This window comes from Colias philodice, chromosome 17 (assembly GCF_061535455.1).
Source record: "Colias philodice isolate Cphi_HAF_F1 chromosome 17, ilColPhil1 Martin Lab GWU primary, whole genome shotgun sequence".
Taxonomy (NCBI): domain Eukaryota; kingdom Metazoa; phylum Arthropoda; class Insecta; order Lepidoptera; family Pieridae; genus Colias; species Colias philodice.
This window is the reverse complement of record NC_143102.1, coordinates 8993087-9016581: the sequence shown is the minus strand read 5'-3', so window position 1 is coordinate 9016581 and position 23495 is coordinate 8993087. Positions and strand designations below refer to the sequence as shown.

General features: G+C 34.3%; 2 protein-coding genes across 3 annotated transcripts in view; both read right to left on the bottom strand.

Moving 5' to 3' along the window:
* Window positions 1-23495, bottom strand: part of f (espin protein forked) — a 98807-nt gene that overhangs the window by 59007 nt on the left and 16305 nt on the right. The gene's annotated exons all lie outside the window — the stretch shown is intronic.
* LOC149481258 (uncharacterized) lies at window positions 21059-22642 on the bottom strand. The gene has a single exon (XM_089705426.1). The coding sequence runs from the start codon at window positions 22389-22391 to the stop codon at window positions 21537-21539; it is 855 nt and encodes a 284-aa protein (XP_089561552.1). The 5' UTR covers window positions 22392-22642; the 3' UTR covers window positions 21059-21536.

Genomic DNA, 23495 nt, shown 5'->3' with positions numbered 1-23495 from the left:
TCAGCCACATCATTCAGTGCATATAATTATTTGTTTGATTTTAAAACTCGCGCGGCCACTGTTTTGACCGGAACAAGGCCCTAGCCTGCGAAATTCAAAATTTTAACAAGTTTATTTAATTTTTTGCTAGGGTTGCCACTGTTGCATATGATTTTTAGGGTTCCGTACCCAAAGGGTAAAACGAGACCCTATTACTAAGACTCCGCTGTCCGTCTGTCTGTCCCTCCATCTAGTTAGACAGTTGAAATTTTCATATGATGTATTTCTGATGCCGCTGTAACAACAAATACCAAAAAACAGAATAAAATAAATATTTAAGATGCTCCCATACAATAAACCGTGATTTTTTGACGTTTTTATAGATAATGGTACAGAACTCTTCGTTGCGCGAGTCCGACTCGCACTTAGCCAGTTTTTTGTACATGGCGCATGTACATACAACATAGTCATAGACACGGCTTTATAAGAACTAATAATATTTTGCTGTCGCCATATACTTACGTATAAAAGCCACGTGGCTTTGTTTTGATTTAAAGCTTTTTTCTTTTTATTACAGAAGCTATAACGAAGAACCTTATAGGTCGGTGCCTCTGGAGAAGCTTTCTTCACCTTCTAGCGATATTCAGGCCATATTACATCTCATTCCACAAGATGCACAGAGTTTTTATAACGGTCTCATTAGTGATGATGCAATAGAAGACCACATAGATGGACTAGACACGGTGGATTTCGAAATGCAATTTGATGATAACGTCGAATAAACGTCCTATATAAGTATTATTTTATATATTTATTTAATTAAAGCTTTATTACGATATTATAAATACATAGTTTCATTTATATCATTAAATCCCTGGGTTGTGGTTCCTTTTTGTATAAGAGAAAACCTATCAATTGATAAATGTTAAAAGGAACCACATGCACATTTTCTTAATTATCTAGAAAGTTTAAGAGTATTCAGAGCAAATTTATATACACATACTTAAATAAGTAATTTATCAATGAATTTAAATAAAATAAATTTTAATTTTACTTCATCTAACAGAGCTTCAAATGTTTTTGTAAATCCTTTAATATCTCAGAAGTGCGTTTTTGCTGGGTGGTTCCTTTTTGCTTAAATACGGACATGTGGTTCTAGCTATAAATAATATTTTTGTCTAAATATTAACGTTCGATCGCAAAACGAAAAAAAATCGTTACGATCGAAAAATTGGAATTCAATTTTTTTTTTAAGAAATACAAATATCAAAGAACTTCTATAAATCCTTACTATTAGTATAGTATAAAGAGAACTATAAGTGCGCTTCTAAAAAAAAATACATTTCATAAAAAAAAACTACAAAAAATAGAAACATAAAAGTTATCATCTGAATAATGTTTATTGCGCAAAAAATCGCTCTCTCTAGGGTTTGTTAACATCAACAATTGATGAATACATTACTTTCTACCTCATGTTACATGCAAATAGTAATTGCTTAATTATTAACAAGGAGGTTCTATAATTATAACCTTTTCTTTCATTGATTGCTAACTTGAATATAAGCTTGAATATCACCGTAATTATTCAGCCGTTTGTAAAACTATAGATTACATTATAAATTATCATTTTAAATAGTATCTAAAAATTAAATAAAGAATGTAGAGTAACGAACTAAAAACTTCTCAAAGATAAATCTTTCAAATGTCTAGGATTTGAAAGTACCTACCGAAATGCACTAGATTGCCGTCCAGATTACCTATGTGCAATTTTTTTGATTTTTAATTACTTAAATTTTTAAAAATAGTAAGAGTCATTTTTTTTACTTTTACTTGAGTCAAAAGTGCTTTTTAAATAAACTAGTTTTCACTTTATATCCAGTAATACGGAAAACTTCTTTGTGTTTTCAACAATCAACACCTAATCCTCTAAAATTTAAAATGTGTATATTTATTCAATATAATAAGATTTTTTAATGACAATTTGTATACGCATACATGTCAACAAACCCAGCAAAGAGACAATAACTCCAAAACAGTCAATTCTATACGAAATGAAAGGCGGTTATTATTTATGTACGTGCATGCGATATCGCAACGATTCACAACTTTTTATAGGAATTTTCTACTCTTATTTAGCCATAGACAATTTATTCTTTCTCCCATAGACTATATTTGTGAACAATGAGTACACGTTTCCTACAAGCATTTCGGCATAGACAATATAAAATTAGAGATATGGTTTTATCTTCGCAGGTGAAATTATATAATATTCAAATGGTAACGTTATGGAATATATAATGATGCGTCAAATTATTAAAGCACTATAAAAATCCATCAAGATCCAAAATTTTAATACGCTTATGCAACATAGTTTCACTTTCACTCTCACGGTAAAATGTAAATTCACTTTCGTACAAACTTGTTTTGACAACACCTTGGCCGGTGACATAAATTGAAAAAAAAAACAAAACTGTCAAAAAACGCGGCAAGCTTTATGGCGCGATCGCGCGCTTTGTTGGTCGCCGAGTGCAGTACTGCCCGTAATTATGTACAGTTGACCATGTCGAATTACGCGTGATGAGCGACTGCGCGGCCACCGGCCTCACTCTTTCTCCCATTCCTACATAATATGTGATGTGATGTTTCATACTTGTTACGAATTGGACATATTCAAAGCAATGCACTAATGACAGTGATTGTTCGTGGTTAAAGCGCCAATCACGATAAGAACTACAAAAAATATTCATTACATGACATAAACAACATTAAATAAATTCTAAGAGTATAAAATAGTTTGCTTTAATTAATATTAAAGTTAATATGTTGCGTGGAAAAACGAATTAATCATCCTTCACAGTTATCTTGCTATTTTATTGTCATGATCAACTAAGCAAAATTTGAAACATTAGTTATTATTTCAAACTTCTCTACATATGTGTATCTGACATAATAAAAAACGCATTTAAAACCCGTTAAAATATAATATCTACATATGTACATCATCCAGTTTTCCTCAGTTATCTCAACGCAAACAGAAAAGTGAAATATGCTAGAGACGGTTATGTATGTTTATCTTAATTACGTAATAACCGAAACAATCTTACTTTCATACAAGATACATTGCCTATGCTAACACGTTTTTAATCTTAAAGAAAACCGAAGCAATAGAATACTTATACAGTTATTAAATTTTAATTACAGAATTACGTAACATATAGTTTCTACTTCAAGTTTTATATATTAACAGATGAGTCAATATTATGATACCTATAGTAGATATATACATAACTGGTTATGAATTTAATAAAACTAAGGAAAGTTTAATAGAAAATTAATTATGAGTAATTTAAAATAATTATAATTAATTTAAAATCTTTTTTGAGCTGATTACCTTCTGCCCTGGTTACCTGGAAGAGATCACTACTAAGTGATAAGGCCGCCAAATGCACTAAATTGCTTCTTGCTTTCATTTTTGTATATTTTAGTACCTATCTAAGAATGTTTAGTTGCATTAAAGAGTAAAATAAATAAATAATAAATATAAGCAAAGTATACTGTAATACAACCATCATAATATATTATTTACTTAGAAACTCTATTGTTTTCTTTAAAAATACTCCCATTATTTATTGCTATTTCAACTCTTTTAGTTGTAGGCTTTCATTTAATTCAACTGTAGATCACAAGTCAAACCATTCAAGTCAATGAATGCAATTTGAGAAAAAACATCAAGTTATAAATAACATTTATAATACAATTGAGAGAAATGATCAAGAATACAATGAGAACTCGTTAATCATGATGTTCGAATCTATAAATCGTTAATGTATAATTATTTTATAAGACTCTAATGTAGTATTATGCAATGTCGCATAAATAAGGGATTTATGACAAGCTAGGAGGGAAAAAAAATAATCACGTAGCATGTATTCCTAATTCCTTAAGAACTTAGGAACGTCGGTTAAAAACAAGGGTCACAATAACAGCGAATTATTTTAATATGATTGTATTTCACATATCAAACATTTTTTCCATTCAACTACATTTTAAGAAGAGCTTCTTTTTTTGTGTGGTGATTCTCAATGTTAGCCAGAAGGGCTACTTACTACATTTTAACGCGGACGCGTGGGTGAACTGAAGGTTCACCCTGGTAGCGACATGCGCAAGGGCGTCCCCCCTTGACGGGAATCTCGAACCTCGGCTTGAGCTGTCGCTTGAGTGGAGGAGGCCGGAAGGGCCCTAGTCGGACGGGCTACTGAATCGTCATATTATATAACGAAATCAGGTACCACCAGTTCGTCAAGCAGTATCAAAGAGAAGCCGACAAGAAACTCGTTTGTTTTTTTTTTCAAATTATACAACACTAGCTCGACCTGAGGCTTCACCTGCTTTGTAGAAAACTTAACAATAAATAAACTAAAACCTTCCTTAAGAACCACTCTTATCTATTGAAAAAACCCCATCGAAATCCGTTGTGTAGTTTTAAAATTTTAAGCCTACATAGGAAGGGACAGACCGCAACAGCGACATTGTTTTATACTATGTAGTGATTATAATATAAAATAATAATAATAAACACATGTTTACAGACAGAATTTCAATACCCATATAGAAGAGCTCGTAGGTATAATTTGCACGGCCTGATGAAGATCACTCAAGGAACTGATGAAAATCTTAAAATAGGAAAGCATTCGCGTTTTCTTTCCTTCATCTATAACTACCATCTCTATGATGATAGACTGGCTTTTCCCGCGGCTTCGCTGTTATGGTTCTAGCTAGACTTGACTATGATTGTTACTTTTTCTGTTGTTGTGTTTGATGACAAACATACAAATTAATTTTTACATTCACAATAATTAACTCGCTAAAATAAAGATATAGTTATATTATAGTCAATTACCAGTTGGAAATTTCATCAATATTATGTACGATGTAGGTATATTTATTATATGGACAAAAAGAAACAAATGACGATTACTTTCTACTTATAGCTCCGAACCTTCCGAAAGCGTCTGAGAAAAGGGTCCTTGAATAAGAACGGGAGATAAATAGATTTTGTCGATTCTACATGATGTAGGTTCATAAATATATCTTTTATATACGTCTTTCATTAGATACGTAAAATACACAAACTAATAACCTTGCAATAGAGAATACAATTTGCGTTTTTTATGTTAATTATAACTATAGAAAGGGGCAAAAACGTATTTTCCAAGCATAAATCATTGTCCACAATTAAAATTCACAACGGTTTTATTACAAAGACTTTTCCGCTCCAAAACTCGAGATCATTTGAATTTAATTTGATTATTGAGTAAGGTTTCACCGAAAAATATAATTACAACATCTGCACAATCTCCGCTAATGGTATAAAGTTTTATTTCTATTTTATATAACACTAAGATTTGCGCATAATTGTTGGTGTTTATTACCAGAGCTTTCCCGGAAGTATGGTATTATCAGTATTTATTTAAGCTACTAAGTGCTTAGATTCAATGAAAATATTTTTCGGAAATTTTTTTATAGGTCTGTAAATAGTATGAACAGATAATTTTCCTCTCAAAATTTCGGCTTTCTTAATTCGCTTGCCTGTCCAGTTTAAGTATATTTTTCTATATTTTGTATCTAATAAGGTAAATTTACAAATTACAATTTTGAAGGCTCTACAAATTGACGTATATTTACGTTTTTATTTTTAGTTTCATTTTTCTGATACCTTAAAAACCCCAAAGTTACCAGTTAAAATTTTCCTAATTCGTTTATTACTCTCAATCATGAAATGATGCATGTTAATTAAAACTGACTATATGTTAATATCCCATACCCACTCGAGCATAATAAGTCACGGTTGTATCGTCGTTGGAAAACGCACGACACGCGGGCAGACGGACAAAAAATATTAATTGGCATGATTTAATGTCATGACAAAATTTAAGTGAAATTATGAGTGATGCAATACATTATTATGAAATACCACATATTTGTGAATGATGAACAATTTGTACTTATAAAATTATTTCATGACTTGCGCAATTAGAATTAGTTAGGCGAATTCTTCTCCTTTGTTATGGCCTTGTTATGGAATAATTTTATCAAAATTTATGTATTCAGAGAGGTGTACGTGTACATAAATTAATTATTGGTTGAATATTTTCCAAATGCATAAAAACCCCAAAAATTTAAAGGTTTAATTTTACTCGCCAAAAGAACCTAAACATTAATTTAAACATATTAAGTATGTACATATTTAGAATAGGTAGATGAATGAGGTTAAACATATTGTAGTGAAAGCAAATTTTAAGATGGTGCAAGAGAGGGGGAAATTTATAATAGTCTAGCCACTTCGACTCTACCTCCACTCATGAGGACCAAATAAATCCATTACCTTATTCTATCCCAGCCCATTTCCTCTTACTTACCCTTCCTAGTCCTATCCTTTATGCCCTACATGAATCATTAAATTATTCCAATTTCCATACATATTAAATTCGGTAAATCATTTGTAAAGGCGACCTTACGCCTCTGCAATTAATGTTCATGGGCGGTGGTAGTGCTTAGCCCTATTGTACACACACGGTTTTTCGCAACGGCACGACGGTACTGCGGCGCCGCGACCGACGGGCACGTTTTTTCCATCGATCGTCGAGGCGCACAGACTCTAGGCATCGCCATATGGTGGATGTTCCATGTACCCGGACAAAGCGGTTCGGATCGACATTCTTCATCCGAACCGCGAGGGACTGGAACATGCTTCCTGAGTATGTGTTCCCCGACGAGTACAATATGGGGGTCTTCAAGCGAAGAGTGAACGGGTACCTTCTAGGGAAGCGCGCTCCATCATAGGCCACATCTCAGCTTACCATCAGGCGAGATCGTGGTCAAGCGCTTCCCTATCACACAATAAAAAAAAAAAAAAAAAAAGTCCACAATCTTCCATACTGACGACCGTGCCTACACACGTCAAATTAACCGTAGATTTTCAGCTCGAAAAATCGTGTGTGTAGGTACAAGAGGCGTTACCATCTGGCGCTCTACCAGACACATTGCCGACCGTACCATGCAGTAAGCAGACGCGGTAAGATCGAGACGTACGAAAATCAACTAAAAGTAATAATGTGAATTAATAATGCAATCCATTTCCATAGAGACGTGACTGCAATGGACATTTTAGCATTTAGATTCTAGTTATTTTGTAGAGTAAGAAAAGGAATAAAGAATAAGGCTGTAATCCAAAATAAGGTGAATTAATGTGCAAGTATAATAATAGGTAATCGAAAGTAGATATAACCTACCTACTTTTCAAAGAAATGAAAATGAATAGACAATGATTGACACAACATACTCACACGCAGAAGGCTATTCTTTGAATTTTGATAAACAATACTAAAGTATCTTATCAAACTGCTAATTTAACTCCTGTATCTGCTAAAGTTTATTCTACACGGTTCTCGTCGAACATTTTGTTTATATGTAGTATTATTATTGCCAATGATATAAAACATTTAGAGTATTTCCTTTTCAGCAAAAACCCGGGAGGTTACCGTGATGTCTTATAGTAGTATTATTTCCAGTGTGGGAAAGTGATGGCGCTAGATGACCTATATAGCGCTGTTCTTATTCCACATTGGAAATAATACTACTTTATTGTGCAGGTCAACTTAAACTGCTAGACGAATATCACAAACAGAACAAATGTCTTCGCAAAGTCTAGTCATTATTATACTATAACAATTGACAAAGTACATAATTACGGCCCGGATCAATCACGGTATGAAATACTAAAATAACTATACCTCTATTATGAGATATCTAAGTACATCGTTATGTATGTTTTTACTTTTGCGAAATTGGATAGTCTATCCTCAAAAAATACAATAATATTATTTTTAATGTTAATGTCCTTGCACCCTTTATTTACGGCATATTCTTTATTTCTATTGCCATGACTAGATTTTTTTTCTTATAATATTATGAGAAAGTATAGGTCGAACTTATATATGTAACTAGCGGTCCGCCCCGGCTTCGCCCGTGGTACATGTTTACGTTTTCTCTACATAAGAACCATCCTCGTACTTCAAGGAATATAATAAAAAAAGAATTATCGAAATCGGTTCAGCCGTTCTCGAGTTATGCGCTTACCAACACATTTTGCGATTCATTTTTATATATAAGAAGATTATGTAAATGCGCTCAGGGACGTATTTTTGAAGAATATTCTCCATACTTAATGCGCTCGCGGTGGTCAGATATTATATGGTTAAGTTAATTACCTTGAAGTGGAAAGTAGGTGGTATTTGTTCGAATTTCGACCAAACTAGTAATGGTTAGGGAGCCAGGTGCAAATTTGGTTAACTATTTCCTCTCAAGAGATAATTCGTCAGACGCATGAGAGTATAGTATTATAAAGCCTCGTGAACGTCAGCTGGCGCTCGGTTGGGGGGGTGAGCGGTTGTAGCCTCCCACGCACATAGGAAAAAAAATACATTCATTCATTCATTTCCTCTCAGCTAAAAATTTGTCAAATTGTAGCTAACCCAATATCTCAACGAAAAAAAATAGTCAGCTGGTTACAACATGGTGTATTATACGTCAGCTGGTGTCTCGAACATGAAAGTTAAATTTAAAGAAAAATTTATTTTCCGTTATTTCCTCTCAAACAAAAATTTACCTGATGATAGCTTATATGTAACTGTGGATAAATATATATGTCAGCTGGCTGTATCTTGGTGGAAAAACCGTCAGCTGATACGGGAGGCTACAACCGCTCTTCCCCCCAACCGAGCTCCAGCTGACGTTCACGAGGCTTCATAATACTATACTTTGATGCATTTTACTAATTACCGCTTGAGAGGAACTTGGTCATAAAATCTGCTGCTGGCTCCCGGACCATAATTTATATAAATAATGCATTTTTAAAATTCTAGAATTCTAAACTAAGGAACGCTTTTAGTCTATGAAAGTCTAACCGGTCTATGAAAGTGAAAATAATAAATAAAACATAACACAATTGGTTTAAAAAAACCGTCACTTACTTTAAAGTTATTCAGATACATGACATAAACATAACAATATTCAAGCTATACAGTACACACAAAAAATAACAAATTTATACAAACATGCTGACACACTGATGATCAAACAAACGCGACTCTTTCCGCCGGAAGTTCTCCGCCAGCCATATTAAAAACAATGTCACTATTATATACCACATCACCGCAGTGTCACGACCTTTACACGAAAACAGACTAGCACAATATAGACACTACATTAATTAAAAATAAAACTCGAATCGAATAAATTTGAATTTGGAAGCGCGCGTCAATTGATCGTTAAACAATAACATTTCATTGTCTGTACACGCGTAGAAAGCAAGATGTAAAGATGACGTGCGCTTCAGTGCTTTGTTCTTCGATTCTAAGTAATGTATTCGTTTTGTAGCGCTGGTGTCGCTTGGAAAACAGTGTAGTGGGTGAATTATACTTTTTACTAAGCTCTTCTGCTCAATGTGCTCTAAATACAAACCGATAACTGGAACGGATACGTTATATTTTTACATAATTTTCATGTAGAGTCCAGAGTAACATTTAATATATTTTTTCTGTTAAAATGTAGAGCATATTATTACGAATGATATTTTAGTTACTTAAATATTAAAAAGAAATCTTTTTTACTTAGTAAAAAAAAACATCATTCCTATATACATATTTAATATAAGTCAGAAGATGTATAGATTTATATACATTTTGTTTATGGACTTTCTTTACTGAAAAAGAATTAACTATTTTTAAATAAAAATAACACTCCAATTTATTATTCATTCATTTATTTTTTCTTTAACGTTTTATAATTTAGAAACTCTACTGTGTGATTTAGTTTTAGACTTGCTATTTAATCGTATTACATATTTTAAAGAATTATACAAAACTTAGAATAATTAAATTAGAAAGCGAAATTTTCATTCATCTACACGCAAGTGTGGAACTATCTATAATAATAATTAATAAATGTGTTATTATAGAAATCAAAAAAGAAATTCGAATAATGTATGATTTAAATTGAGAAATAATATCGAAATACTATCTGTCCCGGCAAATGTTGCCGTTGCTTTACTATTGTCACTTAGGGATATGAAAAATAGATGTTGACCGATTCTCAGATCTACCCAGGCACCCAAAATTTCATGACAATTAGTCCAGCCGTTTCTGTAGAATTTATGGTTACGAACATTGTGACTCGAGAATTTTATGTATAATGTATATATAGAGAAGAAGATAAATACAGTGTAGTACAGATGTGACTATTTTAAAGTCTCTGATGTCATAATATTAGTAGGTACAATAAATAAATACAGTGTAGTCTCTGAAAATGCTTTATCTGTGGGAGCAGCGAGGCGTGGTGACGGGTGACGGTATCGAGTTTTGGATCCACCTGCCACTTTCATTTGCCATCTGGATATTGTTCGCAATCACAGATAACGTATTATATTACTAAGATGGTTACACTTTCCTAGAATTCTGAAAGTGAATGTTTTTAGAAGATTTACCTAAAGAGTAGGCAAGGTAGAGTAATTGTATTTTATTTCATTTAAATATGTAATAGTGCTGACTGCTGGGTACTGGGATAATTTTCGGTAAATTTTCCAATAATATAAAAAATACATTAAATACGAATTTTCAGTATAGGTACATGCAAAAAAGTTATCAAAATGGGCCAAACGGTTAAATATACCATCGTTTAAAATGTAGCCCAACGATCTCCTATAAACTTTTATTGTCAAACGATTTCCAACAGTAAGACATCAACACACGCCCTCTCTATATTCAAAGTAAATAAAAACTCATACGTAGTATATTATTATTAGTCTGTGAACTCATTATTAAAGCAGCGCCACCAAGCGGTGTACCGCGTAAACACATAAATTTCACTTCATATGAATTCATTCGTACCTAGAGCGTAACAATGAATTCTTATAACCACGATAGATGGTGTAACTGGTCCTCTTTTTAATGTAAAAAGAAAATATACAATGACGTTAGAATTAAATTAAAAAGTGGCAAATATTATTATGATAATATCTGAAAGCAATGCTACTAAAAAGATTTCTATTAGTGAAATGTTTTTTGAATCTCTTATGTCTTAATACTATAAGCAGTAAGCACGTTTCTTTTTTTTGTATCATTATCACTGTGTGTGTGTAACACTTACGTACCTTTCAATCGGATACCAAGAAAATGTTCGATTACCTTCGAATACTCGTTAAACATATCACTATCCAAAACGCAAAAGGAAGATAACTAAAAAATGTATTAATGATACAATTTCATCTATAACAAAATATAATAATGTAAATAACAAATAAAAAATACTAACAGTAATTGTCAATGGTTAACATTATTTAAGTAAGAATTTAATTTAAAAAAAAGACTTTCTCTAATTCAAAATATGAATTTCAACTAATATACACATAGGTACTTAAATTTACGCTTAGAAATGGATGAAGATTTTTTACTACAGCCAAACAATATATTATCATCTCATCAGACAAATCACGCAATTACCAAGAAGTATGACAAATGCGACCTAAATATGGATCGAAATCACATAATCGTTATTGAGTTACGATGACAAAGCTACAATAAAACAATATAAAGAGAGTAGAGACAATATTTTCTCAGTACGAATGACCTACAAAACGTATTAAAGAAATCGTATTTGTAGTGACAATATTGTGTACAAAATTTGATCTATCTATACAGGCCCAGTAGACAAAGTAACAATTACAAAACGATAACGAAGTTAGAAATCGCAAAAATGTATGGGATTGACATACGCCGCGTTAGATCACGTGGTCTATCTAATGTCAATCCCATACATTTTTGCGATTTCTAACTTCGTTATCGTTTTGTAATTGTTACTTTGTCTAAGGCCCCTGATATCTATTCCTTTATGTGAAGTTATAACTTATCGATTTATATAAGGAAAAATGAGGTGATCACCATGACATAAAGACAAACACATATGACTAAAACTTCCATTTATGTAGTTATAATTTGTCAGAAGACTGAGTAGTCTGAAGCCTAGGACAGCACATTTTTGGGGACAGAAAATTAGGACATTTAGATATTGTTTAATAGAAATTAAAATATATTATAAATAATAACATTCATATAGGTGTGTAGTAAAAAAATAATCTGCTTCTACTTTTCTTTCCCATCACATTCATATTTGAAAATATCGTTAATTTACAACCGTAACTATTGAAACTTGATTAGCTGCACTAAGTTTGCCAATCCGCCACTGCATCTAGGCCTAACCCATCCGATGTACAAATCAAACACGCAAATTAAATACTTATGTTTCTTTTATTGTAAATTTTAAAGTGAAACTTTTTTAAGTGCGTTGAGAGGAAAATTTCAAGGTCGCGTCGTGGCAATACCGTCACGTCATCGAGTAAGGCGACGATTTTGGTATCTTTGAATCAAAATCCAAAAATCCAATCTTGTCAAAGAAGTTTCACTTCTGACACGTGTGCGCACACGCTCTTTTTTAAACGATATGTTACGAACTCCTTCTGTCAATCAATGATGTAGAACAAGGCAGAACTCGCAACTCGGTTACGGTTTATGCTTGTAGACCATATATAATTTCGTTTAAAAAAGTTATATTAAGAATCTCCTCCGTGAGAATGTCGGTTTAAGGAAGAGCATATGTTCAATAAGAATTGTTTTTATATGTGTCGAAGAGTCTATAATTACCTTATTGTAGTAGTCTATAGTCTATGTGCAATTTAGTGTGTGTGTAAGTTTGGATTACGTTTATGTACCTATAGCTAGCATAATATAGTATTATGTCTCACTCTTGTGAACCTGAGAAAAACTAACCGAAAAACTAAGGATGCTATTCAAATATTCATAGATAGCAAAAAATGGTTTTAAAAAAATAAATATATTTAAAGTAACCATACAGAAGAGTGTTTACTCTCTTACAATTCTAATATGTACAATAGCATTAAAATTAAATAATTTATTTTACGACAGCGAATCGGAAGTGCTATAAACATAAGAACAATTTTCTTTAACGTTCCGTGTCACGAAGCGTCAATATATTGGATTTCTGATAAATCTGTCATTATAAAAATTGTGACAGTAAGTGGTTATCTGTATTAAATGCATTATACATTGCTCGTTTCCTTTGAAACACGGAAAATTCTTATATTGTAAGTGTTCAATGTAATCACTAGCGTGCTTATTGTGGTGGAGTAAACACTTTTTATAATCTTTTGTTAGGAAATAAATAAATGTTACTCGATCGTTCTTAGGTAATCGTTCTGACCCTGAAGATTTCGTTGGAAAAAAATACACCTTGTGTGCATTAACATATTATATTGTCAATACTAATGACGACATTACAAAACGGAACAAATGACTGCACTATTAAAAATCCTTTTGGGAAAAGTGCATATATTTGAAGGTTCATCTATCTTATATGCCTATCTTAATATATATAAATCTCGTGTCACAATGTTTGTCCTCAATGGACTCCTAAACCACTTAAACGATTATAATAAAATTCGCACACCATGTGCAGTTCGATCCAACTTGAGAGGATAGGTTTTATCTCGGAAATCCCGGGAAACGGAAAAGTGAACTATGCGGGGTTTTCTCTGAAAACGCGGGCGAAGCCGCGGACGGAAAGCTAGTTTAGATATATATTAATTATGTCATTTATATAAATCAAATCAGCGCCTGCTTCAAAATTTCAAGTTTCAAAAGAAGGTATTTGTTATTACATTATTACAACATAAGTATAAATTTTGATTGAGGAAATAGTAATGATAAATATTCTACGGTTCAGTAATTGTTACACATACATACGTAGAACTTATGGAATAACTGTATTATTTGTAATTATAACACTTATTTGTAATTATACAGGGTGTAATCGTTAAGTGTGCACAGGCGATTATTCTGTAACTATTACAGATATCAAAAAACTTTAAACTGATATCGAAAGTACTTAACCTAATGTGTAAAATGGATGGAATAAATTTTTAAAAATAAAACGAGAAATATTATAAATATAATTACACCCTGTATAATAATATAGTTTGCGATAAAATACATGTGAAACTACCCCTTGTACCACATAACTAGCTGTGCTCTGCGGTTTCACCTGCATTGCTCCGTTCCTGTTGATTATATTATGTTGATATTTAGGTTTTAAGGCATTGAAATGCTTTATAAATATAAATTTATAAATGATAGAAAAAGTAAATCCTTTAAATTTATAATTTTATACTGAGTGATAATTAATTTTAATGCAATGTAGCATGATTATTATAATTTCAAAAGCTTATTTAATTACAGCTAAGTAACAATATTTTAATCATCGGATATTTAATTGTGCAACTACGAAATCAAATCTAAGGCGCGGGTCAAATACAAGGGGCGCGGGCGCGGGCGTTCCATAAGCGCACCTCTTCAATCTGTTTTGCACCACGTACTTCTTCTACATTTTGTATGAAAGATCTTTAGAAAGGTGTCGAGACGGCACGCCACGGTTGCGCCTGCAGGCGCGCCGGCAGCACGCCCGAGGCGCGCCGCGCCGCTTGTATACATTCACATAAAAATGCGTCAATTACGTGACGATGCTGATTTTAATATAAAATTTTGCACCCGATGCGCGCCGGCAGCGCGCCGCGCCGCTTGTATATGTCCCGCGCCTTAATATTCTACCAAAACACTATTAGTTGCTACATGACCACTATAATCTATACTAATATCACAGACTAATAATAATCTAATATTATAAAGAGGTAAGGTTTGTAATTATGTATGTATGTATGGTTTTCACGCATAAACTACTGGACCGATTACAATGAACACACATATAGAGGGTAACTTGGATTAACACATAGGATAGGTTTTAGCCCGGAAATCCCACGGGAACGGGAACTATGCTTTTCTTTGAAAACGCGGACGAAGCCGTGGGCGGAAAGCTAGTATTTAATATAGGTACTTTAAATATACTCTCAGCGTAAGATTGGTTTGAAGTCTATAAACAAGGGTATTTTGCTTTCCTTAAAGATTATATTGAAGCTCGTACCTACTTTCACATTGAAGAAGTATCAATACTTTTACAATATTAAATTTATAATTTCTAAACCGTTTACGAGCAAGCTCTACCTTGCTTTTCGAAAACAATTTGACGTTATACTGGGATATAATATTCGAAAAAATCGAATATTATATCCCAGGTACCTACCATAATACAAGTAAGTAAAGAAAGTAAAGAGACCATAAGAAAAGTAAAGAGAAATATTAATTTGCATTTATTAGATGCAAAATTAATTTCCCTTAAAATAATTACGATATGACCGTGACGTCACATCCTACCAATCTTCATCTCCTACAAGTCTTAAATCAGTATTACTTCCAGTGTGATAAAGTGCTGTCGCTACACGACCTATATAGAGCTGTCATTATTCCACTTTCGAAATAATACTGCATTAAGGGTGCTTTTCCACCAATAATGTGCGAGGATGTGTAGCGAGGAATGTGTTTGTAAATAACCAATCCTATCGCTTCATTTAGTTTGAAGCGTATAGCGTTTGAAGTGATACTATAGGCACAGAATACATAATAGTAGCTAAACGCTACAGAACGGACACTCTCTGCCTCCCGCCAAAATGTTTACACTTACCTCACCCCGCACGATCGTGATTAAAATGGGCCACATTTTTCTGCAAGGACGATACGCAACGAAGATTGACAACATTAATCAAATTGACTTAAAGTAATTTTATTATTTTGGATTTGTGATTATCGTTTTTCGTAGAAAATGGTTAGATATTGTGCTGTTTACGGATGTATTCCATCAGAAAAACGCGAATTTTTTTTTTACGCTAGTCACAAATGTGCCAGCCATAAAGCGTTAACACACACATTTCCAGTCTCTACAGTGTGACTGTGGTGTGACTGTCAAAACGATAATTTTGTATGGAGTGTCCGGGGTGTGCTATAGGTTATTATTTTACAAACACATATTCCATTACATTTGACTGATCGGTTGGCTTGGTTGGTAGTGGCCCTGCCTTCTAAGCCAGAGGTCGTGGGTTCGATTCCCACCCGGGGCAAATATTTGTGTGATGAACATAGATGTTTGCTCTGTGTCTAGGTGTTTATTATCTGTATAAGTATTTACTTAAAATGATATATATGTATATATATTTATCAGCCATCTGGTTTCCATAACACAAGCGAAAGCTTAGTATGGGATCAGATCGTGCCGTGTGTGAAAATTGTCCTGAAATATTTATTTATTCCACACTACACATCCTCGCACATTATTGGAAGAAAAGCACCATATAGGGCAATATTGAAAAAAGTCACAACCACACTAGCACATTGTAAATAATTGGCTAAACACTTAGATGAGCTAAAACAGTCGCCAGCACGCTCTAGTTACCGCATGGAGTACGCATTCACTTCGTTGTACTGTTTCATCATCATCATCATTAACAGCCTATGTTTGTCCACTGCTGGACATAGGCCTCAGTCATGGCACGTTGTACTGTTTATTATACTAATTTTAATATACACCTAGTTCATAATACAAAGTTATTTAAAAGGCAAGTGTTTATGGGCGGTGGTGACCACTTACCATCAGGTGGCCCACCTGCCCCTTTGCTTGCTCTGACATAAAAAAAAAAAAAAAAAACATAAACTATAACCTATGACTCCATCTAATCTCTATATTATTCTAACGGTGCATTTACATCAAATGAGCGAATGCTCATTCTAATATGTCAAATTCTTTTAATGTGTTCAGGCGAAAAATTACCTTACTTATAAAAAGTTGTATTTTTTTTTTGAGAAATAACTGTATCGGTGCATCTACATCTACATCTTGATGCTAATTGTTGAGTAGTGCTTCTGTACCCCAAGGTTGCCCAAATAATAATGCCTTTCCTTTAATCACTTTATTACTCTTCACAATATATGTGTTGTTAGAACTAGCCGTTAAGCACTACTAAATAATAATTCTAATAAAATGTAGAAAGCGTCGGGGAAACAATGTGGACGCACACATATACAAAAAGCTCGATCAGCGAATTGTACATGTGTGTCCCTACATTATTCCCCCCCTTTTTCAAAAAAAAATTATACACTCCAAAAAATACAAAGACAAACACAGAAATTACCGTAAAATACAAATGAGATAACAATGCAATACTGAATACACATATGAAATCGTAATATTTCTTAATTCTACATCATTAAAAGATATAACATCTAAACGGCTTAGCCTAATTAAAATTGATCGGATTACGTAGATAAATTACGATATGGTCACACACTCACTAGTCACTACATGAATTTATCATTATGTTAAAACTACGATATTATTTATTTTACGCGTATCCCGCAGTGGGCGGCGCTGGCTGGGTCACTTGCCCTAGCGTCGCGGACGCTCGTCCTTGGTTGGCCTTATCCACCTCGCGACGAAGCCAACTCCTGATCCGGCGATGGCAAAAACCACGCAGGCCCAATAGAACTATGACCGTAACGATCACAGCCAATATGATCATTACGATGACCATGGTGTTGACGTGATCGTCTATACTCCTGGATTCTATTTGCACGTTTGCAACTCCTCCAGTTTTCTCTTTTGTTGCGTAGTTACCCATGTTGTTACAAAAAATAATATAAACTAATGGCTAAGATAGAACTGTCCCCACTGCGAGCTGATTAATAAATGAATGTGATTAAATACTTGCATAAATAAAGTTTAATAAAAATGTTAAATGAGTGACCATATTATTACCTATGTAATCCGATATAACTTACTAATCTAGTACAAAAACAGGAAATACTAAATAGGCATCTTCAATGCGCAAAAACAAAACTATCGCATTACTTCATTCTTTCGCAATAGACACAAAAATGTAAAATATGCACAATGCAATGTAATGTTAATCATATTTACGTAAAACATAAAATGAAATGATTAACAATAATATGAAACGATAAAAACAAATTAAGTTACTATAAAACGTTGTACAAATATTGAACAATTGTTAATATGTATAAAAATTTGTATAAAACGCAAAAGCTACATGTAAACGAATATAAACTTACATTCTAAAAAAAGGTATATAACACACAAGTATAATAAATTTAATTACAATACACATAATACTAAAGACAATAGCTAAATACTGTGTGAAAGTTCTATATCGCGAATCGCACGGGTCGTCGTATTACGCGACCGCTCCTAGTTACGCTTATGGGTGGCGCATGCTGAACCGACTTCGATAAAGAAGTGTTATGTGGAACAATATTATTTTCCACATCAACATCATCTTTTATAATAAAGGCTGGCTTTAACCTGTCAATGGAAACGCGTGCGACTCTATTCGGAAATTGTATTTTAAAAACTTTAGAACTACGTTCTAACACTAGATAAGGACCATCATAAGGCGGTTTTAGAGACCTGTGAACTGCATCGTCTCTAACAAAAACGTGACTACAACTTTGTAAATCGGAATATACGAATATTTTCTTTGCGTTCGTTTTATCTCTCGTCGGGCGATACTGAGATATTGTTTCACGGATTTTTTCTACCAAACTGTAAGGATCGTTTACGTCACAGTCATTTGTAGAACTATCGTAGAACTCGCCAGGCAAACGTAAAGTTTTACCGAAGGCCAATTCTGCGGCACTAACATTACTATCAGTTCGTATTGCTGCTCTCAACCCTAACATTACAGTGGGTAATTCGTCTATCCACGTTTTATTACTACTAAGCAGTCTCGCCATAAGGGCTGCTTTCAACGACCTATGCCACCTCTCCACCGCGCCATTACTTTGTGGATGGTAAGGCGTAGTACGAATTTTATGAATACCCAAAAATGACATTAATTTTAAAAATAGACTCGACTCAAACTGACGTCCTTGATCGCTAGTAATACGGACGGGACAACCATATCTAACTATCCATCCTTCATAAATATGCTTAGCAACGACGTCTGCAGTAATTTCTTTAACGGGAAATGCTTCAGGCCAACGCGTACATCTATCTATAATTGTTAATAAATATCTAAATCCCTGTGGAGATGTCGGCAATGGACCAACTAAATCCACATGGATATGCTCGAATCGCGAAACTTCCGGGAATTTTCCTATATCTGAAACAACGTGACGCGAAATCTTCGACCTTTGACATGATACACACGCTTTGGTCCATTTCCCTATATCTTTATTCATACTAGGCCAAAAAAATTGTTTAGTGACCATCTTCCGAGTCGTACGTATACCGGGATGACTTAAATTGTGAACACTATCGAAAGCAATTTTTCTAAAATATTCTGTTAAATAAGGTCTAATAATATTATTTGAAACTTCGCAATATACTCCTTTTTTTAAGTCGGTAAATACATTTTCTTAAACTTTACATTATTATCGCTATGCCCACTTCGTGTCATATTAATCAAGTACTCGTCTTTCGCTTGCGAGTCAGCAAGTTCGTTGAAGTCGAGTACAGTCGGGCAAACAATTGTTTCTACGCGCGATAAAGTATCGGCTACAATATTATCTTGGCCTGTAGACAAAGTAACAACTACAAAACGATAACGAAGTTAGAAATCGCAAAAATGTATGGGATTGACATACGCCGCGTTAGATCACGTGGTCTATCTAATGTCAATCCCATACATTTTTGCGATTTCTAACTTCGTTATCGTTTTGTAATTGTTACTTTGTCTAAGGCCCCTTTACCGCTAATATGCTGTATGTCGACCGTAAATTCACTTATAAAAAGTAATTGTCGCGTCCTTCTAGGCGTTTCTTTACTGTCATTACCTATTTTAGAAAATGCATGACATAAAGGCTTATGATCTGTATATATAGTTAAAGGACGGCCTTCAAACAATTTCCTAAAATATTTTATAGCTTGAAAAATCGCTAGCAACTCCCTATCATAAGTAGAATACTTTTGCTCGGTAGGCGAAAATTTTTTGGAAAAATATCCTAGGGGTATCCACTTACCTTTTACTCGCTGTTGCAATACCGCACCCATACAGGTATTGGAAGCGTCGGTCATCAAGGCTAAGGGAACATCTAAAAGGGGATGTGACAATGTGACGGCATTCTGTAAACCTATCTTACATTGCACAAAAGCATTTTCACTAACATTGTTCCAAATAATTTTCGATTTATCATTTTTCTTAGAATTCACTAAATATTTATTAAGTTCGCATTGATGTGACGCTAAATGAGGTAAATGTGGTCTATAAAAATTAATCATTCCTAAAAAACGTCTTAAATCCGATACTGTAACGGGTTTAGGAAAATTAACTATGGCTTCGACTTTATCTTTGAGCGGTTTAATTCCATCTACGCTCACTTCGTGACCTAAGAATTCTATACGCGACTGTCCAAAGCTACACTTGCTTAAGTTTATAGATATGCCGTATGTATTGAAACGTTCGAATACTAACTTCAAATGTTCTTGATGTAAAGTCTCATTTTCGCTGGCAATTATTACGTCATCTAAATAACAAAATAAAAAATCGAGACCTTGTAAAACGGTATTGTTCATAAAACGTTGAAACGTTTGTGCGGCGTTCCTTAGGCCAAAACTCATACGGGGAAATTCGAAAAGTCCGAAAGGAGTAATAATAGCAGTTTTTTCTATATCGCATGGGGCAACTTTTATGCAGTGATAGGCTCTATTTATGTCCACTTTTGAATATATTTTCTTATTAGCCAATATAAAAGTAAAGTCGTGTAATCGCGGAACTGGATATCTGTCGGGCTTTGTTATTGCGTTGAGCTGTCGATAATCTCCGCACGGCCTTAACTCGCCATTCTTTTTAACTACAATATGAAGCGGACTAGCCCAAGCACTTTTAGAAGGCCTACAGATACCTAATTCTTGCATAACCCTGAACTCTTCCTTCACCTTTTTGTATCTATCCGGGGGTAACGGTCTAGCTCTAGCATGAATAGGTGGGCCGCTCGTCTCTATATAATGTAAAACGTTATGCGATGTAGTTTCTTTAAACGACATCGGTTTAGTAATGTCAGGAAATATATTTAATAAATCGTAATACGGATGACTTTTGCACACAGAATTTAGCGATTGTTGCGTACACGAAACTAAGGAGGCTAATACATGTAAATCGGTAGTTTGATCAATTAACTTTTTTCGATACAAATCAACTAATAATTTATGATGTGTTAAAAAATCAGCTCCCAATATTGGCTGTTTGACGTCTGCTAAAATGAAATCCCAACGGTACGGTCTTCTTAAATTAAGGTTTAAAACAATTGATTTAATGCCATAAGTTGCAATTTCTGTACCGTTAGCAGCGTATAATTTAAGATCTGATCGACATAATTTATGATATTTAAATGGATTTTTAGATACGGGCAAAACGGAAACATTGGCACCGGTATCTACTAAGAATTTTAAATTAGTGTTTATATCTGTTACCATGAGACGGCTGCACGGCGTGATGGTACAGACCTCCGCCGTAGTCTGCACCTGCCTGTCTAGTTTTCCGGCTGGGCGGCTGCTGCGCTGGGGCTGGGGCTCCTCTTCCACGCGCACGGCTGGATGCACCTGTGAGCGCGCTGACGGAACCTGAAGTGGTAGCTGCACAACCAGTCGGGTCCGCCGGGACGACGTCGCTTCGAAGATGACCTTGACGATTCTCGAAGATTGCGTGACGGTGTTCTGGGTCGCCGATGTATTGCTCGTGATCGCGAGCGCTCGATGTTAGAAAGGCGCACGTTTATTTTCGCCAATTCCGCTGAAAGGGTAGCTACTTCAACGTCTTCGTGACTGGAACTCCTGTGTCTCACTTCCGCCACCTGATTGGAACGTGTGGCTTCTGCGACGTTATCGGCGATCACTGCTAGGCTGTTAAGGTCTTTCGTTTCAGCGACCACTAGGACGGCCTTAATTGTAGGTGGCAGATGACCCTGCCACAAAACTCGAAGTGTATCATCTGGAATTTTGTCCCTGGCCAGGTCACGCATCCGGTGCAATAGTTGGGAGGGTTTCTGGTCTCCCAATTCCATTTCTCCAATTAGTTTTTCTATTTGACGGTTTTTGGAATCCTCGAATAATGTTAAAAGTTTATTTTTTAATTTTTGGAATTTGTCTGTGTCCGGCGGTTTTTCTAAAAAATCTGTGATTTGTACTATTACGTCTTTCGGTAACTTAGATATGACTAAGTCGAATTTGCTTTCGTCACCTAATTTCTGCGGGGCCAAAATTGCTTCCACACGATAAAACCACACACGCGGCTGGTCCACCCAAAAATCTGGTATCCGGGACGAAACTGTAACGGCGAAAACTTCCGACGACGGCATCGCTCCAAGGTTTGATGTAGGCATCGTCATATTTAAAATTTAAATTTTTCTAATAAATCTTCGTCTTCAAAATAATATTTAATTGTATTAGAATTTCTTGATGTTCTTTGTCGGGGTCACCAATGTTGAGTAGTGCTTCTGTACCCCAAGGTTGCCCAAATAATAATGCCTTTCCTTTAATCACTTTATTACTCTTCACAATATATGTGTTGTTAGAACTAGCCGTTGAGCACTACTGACTAATAATTATTCTAATAAATCTAAAAAGCGTCGGGGAAACAATGTGGACGCACACATATACAAAAAGCTCGATCAGCGAATTGTACATGTGTGTTAGCGCGTTTAATTTAAAGATAAAATTATATTTTAAAAGTAAATCAATTGACGAACTTAATTAATTATTTTAATCAAATGGATAAAAGTATTAATAATCATTTAATTATCAAATAATAATAATATTACAAGTTATATTCAAAATAACGATCAAAACAACCACGCTTTAACATCAGAAGTAGAAGATGAACCAGCCCTTCCTCGGAATCCTGGCAGGCTGGTACAAATTCTTCCATCATACTACGTGACAGTGTGCAACTGTCACTGTCACCATCATGACAGTATACCACTGTGGACTTCAATCTACGAAAAATCGGATTGAATTGACTTCAAGTAAACAAGGATGAACTATGAAGGAACTCGCACAATGTGTGTTTTCTTTTGCGTTGTGTGAAGTAAATGTTTGTGGTGTGGAATATTGTAACGGTAATGTAGTTCATCAATATTATAATGTGATGTGCAATCCGGGCGGTTGTCCAGGATATTTGAGCCTTTAATTGTGGTAAGCGAACGACGTGCTTATGTCACAAATAATAAGTTTTTGATCGCAGGGAATTTGAATCCAATGTGGTCCCTTCGATGGCGCCCAGTGTAAACTATTATGTTGATAAATTATTATTTTTCTATATTTTGACGATTGAAAAACGCTTCAAAGCGAAGTCCAGTTGAATAAATCAATATTTGAGTTTGAGTTCATCATGTGGATTGATGGTGTTCTATAAAGTCAGTTTGGCCGAGCGGTTATGTTTGTGTTGTAATACATTGTGTTTTGACATCACGAGATAAATTACCGTACTCATT